This window comes from Pongo pygmaeus, chromosome X (assembly GCF_028885625.2).
Source record: "Pongo pygmaeus isolate AG05252 chromosome X, NHGRI_mPonPyg2-v2.0_pri, whole genome shotgun sequence".
In the NCBI taxonomy this organism is placed as follows: Eukaryota; Metazoa; Chordata; class Mammalia; order Primates; family Hominidae; genus Pongo; species Pongo pygmaeus.
The window spans coordinates 52,236,689-52,243,031 of NC_072396.2; the positions used below are offsets into that span (position 1 = coordinate 52,236,689).

General features: G+C 45.0%; 1 protein-coding gene across 1 annotated transcript; it reads right to left on the reverse strand.

Annotated features, from left to right (window-relative positions):
* Positions 1 to 4,073: 4,073 nt before the first annotated feature.
* CENPVL3 (centromere protein V like 3) lies at positions 4,074 to 5,999 on the reverse strand. Its single transcript, XM_054471737.2, has one exon. It carries the CDS (start codon positions 5,968 to 5,970, stop codon positions 5,107 to 5,109), a length of 864 nt encoding a protein of 287 aa, XP_054327712.2. The 5' UTR covers positions 5,971 to 5,999; the 3' UTR covers positions 4,074 to 5,106.
* Between the last annotated feature and the right edge of the window lie 344 nt (positions 6,000 to 6,343).

Genomic DNA, 6,343 nt, shown 5'->3' on the forward strand with positions numbered 1-6,343 from the left:
ATCTGGCCAATACCTTCAACTCCTGCCGCATCCCATGCACACCAAATGACCTGGTCTCCCAGCACTGACTAGTGGTTCCAGAGCAGTGGACATTGCAAGTGACATCGGAAGGGATGGTTAGAGAAAATGGGACATAAGGCCTTGAAAGGAATCAGAAAGGGCAAACTGAGGAGGGGATGAAGGGATGGAGGAGCTAGCCCATTTCTACGAGTACATATGTGTGAGAATATATAGCTAATGTTTACTTAGAATGTGTTTCTTTACAAACTTCAATGCATATTCCATGCATATTCAAGGATATACATTTGTACATGCATGTACATAAACAGGCATTCAAGCACATAACTACAATAGAGTTAATCAATTTTATTTATTCATTTTTAAACACGTTAATGCATGGACATATTAATGTGTATGTGCAATGAATGTTTCAAAATTTTCAAAAACACTGGCTGATTGTTTCTCCCACTTCTTTTTACTCAAACCGTAAATACATTTTTTTCAGAATTTCCTACCATTGGCAGGAAATAGCTATATTTTAAGTTACGTGCTTTCTAAATAAGTATAATTCTGGAAGTTATAAAACCCCAATAGAAACTCTACTTCAGTAACTGGTGCACAGTGAGTATTCTTAGCTTATGCATACACAGATATTTATTGGATAATGATATGTCAAATGATGTACGGGGCACTTGGGATTCAGAAAGAATTGGGTAGTGTCCTTGCCTTCAAATATCTCATGGAAAACAGCAATTAAACATATATAATTTATGATCTGATATTGGGGCCAGGTTAGAAGTCTGATCCTCATGTATGCCATACTCTCTCCAGCTTCTAAGATCTCATATATATTATTCCACTCTCTGGAAAATTCTAGTTCTGCTTTTCACCTAACTCCTATTTATTTGCTATATCTCAGATAGCGTGTCTCTTCTTTTGAAAGGCTATATCTTGCCTCCATCTTAATATATACCGTCAGGACATCTTGAATTCCCCTACTGCTATGAGCACCTATCACTGTTTGTTGTAGTTTCTTGTTTTGTTGTCTTCCTCAACACACCATGAGCTCCACAAGGACTGAGATCAAGGATGCCTTACTCATTTCTATATCCAGGAGCCTACTTCAGTACCTGCCATGCTAGTGTGAGGAAAGACACTATGACAGCTGGAGGGCTCAGTTCATAGGATGGGGATAAAAAACAGTTAGAAAAAAATGAATCCATGCCAATTTCCTATTCATATATCACAGTCAAAGCTGCATGATTGGACATGACTAGACACTGGAAATTCACTGATGTAGGTTGTATTCTTAATATTCAAATAGTCGAGGATTTTATTTAGCAAGGAAATAAAATTTGGGAGCAATGATTTCATGAAAGATGTCCTATTTCATAAAAAGGACAGAGAAAAAAACAGTGCCTCTTTCTCTTCTTGATTCTATTCTTCCTGGTTGTAATTCCTAGAATGCTTATTATAGAGGAAAGCATCCTAACTACTGGGCTTCTTTCCCAGAGACTCTGAGGAAGCAAGCGTCATCCCATTCCCTATGAATTTCTCAAGTGTTAAAGTAAAATCATCCAACAATGTGCCATCACTTATAACGTACACTGGAGGGCGATATACTACTGCTGGTACTACCTTCTGTAGCATAGCCCGCGAGGACTAACTTTAGTTACCTAACAATGTAATTATAAGTCCTCATAGTGCAGAACACCTAATAAATAAAAGAAGACTTTTCAGTAGATGCGAAGATACAGATGAGAAGATGGAAATGGCACCAACCCTGCGCCCACCTCCCATTTCCTTACCTATGATCCCAGGGTAGACCAGGTTCCCAGGGGTCCTGTAATACTTCCCCCCCATGCTGACTTGTGACTAACAGAACACAGAGCTAATGGTTTCACCTAGAACATGGCTGGTCTCTTTAGGTTCCTGTGTATCTCATCCTGGAGAGAGGACAAGATTAGGAGATGAGTGTTATTATGATAACAATTTTAGAGATGAGGACACTAAAACTGAGGTCCAAATAAGTTTATTAACTAGCCCAAGAATAAACTTATTAACCGGCCTCTTTTCTGTGCTCCCACAGCACCCCACTTTTTCCTAGTCATACTGTATTTGGAGGCTTTCTCATTCGCTAAATGGAAGTGATAAGGACCTAGAGACTGTGTTTTTTGTTCACTGTTCTATCTTAGCATGGAAAACAGTGCTGGGCAGCCAGGAGGCATACAGTGGAGGAAGGCTGGGCAGAGAATAGGGTATGAGGTGGGAGAGGATGAGGTTCCATCTATGGTGATTCCCCTGTCACAGCTTGGATGAATGTGGATGGGGAAGAAACAGTGGATGTTGTCTGATAAATCCGTTAAGAGGAGAAAGATCATGCAGCACCCTATGGACTTACTTCCTATTACTCCTTCTACCCTGTCACTGGATTGATGTAACTCTCACTTTAAGTGCCCAAAAAAATCGCACCTGAGAGGGTATCCATGAAAGTGTCTAAATCCTAGGATTGAGTGCAATCATGACCCTTGGTTCTATTTATCAGTGTCATCACCTAATAAGAGCAACCATCATAGCAAATTCTTGAGTGCCTGCTGGGCGTCAGCCACTGTGCCCCCAGATTATACACACGCCCTCATTTCATCCTCACAATGAAGATGACGGTGGGCTTTTACAGATTTTTTTCCTTTTTAAGACAGAGTCTTGCTCTGTCACCCAGGCTGGAGTGCAATGGCGCAATCTCGGCTCACTGCAACCTCCGCCTCCCGGGTTCAAGCAATTCTCCTGCCTCAGCCTCCTGAGTAGCTGGGATTACAGGCGTCTGCCACCACACCTGGCTAATTTTTTGTATTTTGACAGACTTTACAAAGCTGGACAGTAGTGTATAGAAGAGTTGGGTTTTCAGCCCAGGCTCAAATGCCAAGCCCTTGCTCTTTCCTTGAAGTAAGAGATGCCTGAAGCATGGCACAGCAGCCACTGTCAAGGTCCATGATCACTAATGGCTCAACATTCATTCACAATTTTGAAGTGTAAGATATACATTTGCACAATAGAAAAAAGACACTAACACATAAAGTAACATTAACTTTAAAGCCTCCTTTGGAAATACAGGGGAAAACACTGACTTCCTGCAACCTGTGGTAAAATCCCCCAAAGACTCCCTTAAACACCTCTTGCTTTCCCCTATATTCCTTGCTGGATCTAAGCTGCTCGTTGCTTCTCTTTCTCTCCAATTCTTCCTCAGTCATCCCCTTCCCCAACAGCTTGTTCTTTCTCAGGTTTTAGCCCCCCTCCCATTCCTTCTCACCAGCACAGCAGTCCTCTGCTTACATTCTCACACACAGAAACCAGCCTAGCATGCTTAAACTGTATGCCAAGTTAAAAAGGTGCTCTGGCACTCTTGAACATGAGTCTTTAACCAAACTGATGAATGATTTGCACATGGCTTAGAGAAGCAAAAATTATCAAAACACGCTTTAAAAGTCATTCTCAGAAAAAGAGAGAAATTATATATACCCATTTCTTTGGACAGAAACACTGACATGGCAGAAACATGACATCTTGAGTCATTTTTTTCCATCCCTCTGGATATATTCTATGCAATGGAGTGTAATATAGGTGTAACTCAGTGCAATTTGGTATTTTCTTACCACCAATATGACTGAACCACCTAAGGCATATATGCATGTTCATGTTCTCCCTTCCTCCCTCCCTCCCTACCTCAACTCAATCCCTAGGTGGAGAAGGACTGGGGCAAGCTATTCCAAAGAACAAAGGAGGAATCTTGGGGAGTAGAGCAACATGTCGGAGAAACCAGGTCACAAAAACCTTCCCTTTACGTAGGGGTAGGGGAAGATGGAAAAGAAGAGGTATGAATTGAAAGGTGGTAGCATCTCTATGTGAGGCACAGCCATGTCATCTCTCATATACATGGAAACACAAACTTACTTAATTGATCTCTTTTCCCTTCGTTGAAAAGGTAAGTCAAGTTAAACAATTCAACATCCAATGAAACATGTACAGAGGAGAGACAGACAGCAAGTAAAAGACATATGGAAAGAGTATCCAGGCCCTTTTACCGAAGTAGTAGAACAATGCAGACATTTATTAGAAGTTTGCTCCTTTGAAATATTATTATTACACTGAAGGTTGGAAAAAAGCTAAACATCCATCAGATGAGGTTGATTACATAAATTATGAAAGATCCATATTTTTTAATTCTATGAAGCCATAAAATGATAATATTGATATGTATCATTGAAACCACCACTGATTGTTTGATAAAAATTTCAGATATCAAGAATTACATATAAATTAGAGTTGGTTTTGTAATATACAGCATAGAAATACATACTTTTCTATTATTAAATATTTACTGATTTCTGAATACTTACACATGTATAAGATAGGGATTTAGAAAGATTAAAGAGGGCATACAGCACACAGACGTTTCTCATTCCTGTCTCCCATCTCCTTTCCCAGAGACAGTTTCTAAAACAAAACGGAGGAAAATACTAACATCATTCGTCTAGTAAGAGCAATGAGGTATGTAATACTAATGAATCTTAAAACATCATATAAAAAACACTAAATAACTGGACTAAGTAGTGCAAACGTGAATGTCTATCTAAAACACACACGTCGCACACACACGATAATGAATGGAAGACGTCCTAGCACATGTTTACAAACTGGTTGTGTGTTGCCGTCCTACACACCAGACGCAAAGCGCTGAAAACAGCAAGCCTGTTCACAATAGCACCAGGAACGTACAGTACACAGGAATCATCTGCAGGTGATTTGTGACAACTGTAGGCAGAACAGTAAAAGCGAGAGATACAATGGATGGTTTGAAAAATCAGAGACACTCTTCTTCCTTATCGAATTGCAAGATTAACGTTGTACTACACAGACAAAGGTGTGTTCAAGATTTGGATCGTAAGCGAGTTCACTGAAAACTAGCGGAGGGGAAGGGCAAATACTGGAAGGGAATCCACGGTTTGACCGGGCCAGAAACACCTCTTTCACAGCATGGGATCTGTGCAGGTACTCGGACGCTCCCCGCAGGGCCGCCCGGGCCGGTTTCAGGCGGGCTTGCGGCCCCAGTCACTGCTCCTGTTCGCGGGGACAGGCAGGGGCTGACTGGGAGGACGTCTTGTGGATGGCCTTGTGCTCCTCGGCGGCCTCCTCCCCCGGGTCGCCACCGCCGACCTCCTCGATGACCACGCTGCGCACGGTGCCCTCGTCCAGGCAGTGCGGGGCGACGCCGTACACGCGGGGGTCAGAGACAGCTGCGTGGAAACTCTGCACCCCGCACCTGCTGCAGAAGCTGTGCAGCGCCGGGTGCGTGTTGGACCGATAGGTGACGATGCTTTCTGCGCCCTGGAGCAGCGTGAAGCGCGAGGCCGGGACGACGAAGTGGCGGTGCTGCTTCTTCCTGCACAGCCTGCAGCTGCAATCCACGACGCGCAGATCTGCAGGGGCCCAGACCGCAAAGCGGACCGCGCCGCAGTGGCAGCCCCCGGTGTGATGCACGAGGCCCGGGTACTCGAAGGTGTCCAGCAGGACCTTGGCGGCGCCCTCGCAGCTGAGGCCCCACAGCTTCCTGAACGTCTCCCAGCGCTCCCGCTGTGCGCCCAGGTCCAGCTCCTTAGGGGACTCGGCGGGCGCCGGCAGGTCCGGGAGTGGCGCGGAGGGCAGCGGATCTCTGGAGCCCGCCTCCCGGACCCGCCGCCACCGGCGATTCCGCCGCAACCTTCCCAGCCACCTCTTGGCGGCCGCGTGGCTCCCGACCCCGACTTGGACCCGGGGGCACTGCGCGCGGCTGGCGCCCATGACCGCGATGGCCGCGCAGGCGGCGGGAGGATCCCCGGGCCGCTTTCGCCTCCGCCGCTGAGCAGTGGCGCGGTTCCTCACTCTGCCCATGGCGCCTGCAGACTCCCGAGCGCGTGCCCAGCCCGCTACCCCCATTTCCCCGTCAGTTGCTGAGCAGCCTCCTTGTCTGCGCCAGCAGGATTGGCCACTTGTTGAATGTGATGTAAAGAGACCCTTCCCTTGACCCTATCACAACAGCCTTTGCTGGCCTGAAATTCTGACTGAGCCTATCAGTTGCCCCTTCTCCTAAATGTTAATTTCTATTGTTGATTCAAATCATCAACCTAACCTTAACATATTGAACCACTGAAAATACTGTAGATCTTTTAGTTAGCATGCAGCAGCAGGTAGATCAGCTTAAGAAAAAAGAATTATTCATCTACTATAGAAGAGACAGAGTCATACATAAAGCCTTGGGGGGTGAAAATGTGTGGTGCGTAAGTAGTTGTACCAAAGTTAAGTGTAGTAA

Bases quoted from the DNA above. Each gene is read 5' to 3' on its own strand.
- CENPVL3 (XM_054471737.2), bottom strand. From the start codon at position 5,970: ATGGGGGTAGCGGGCTGGGCACGCGCTCGGGAGTCTGCAGGCGCCATG.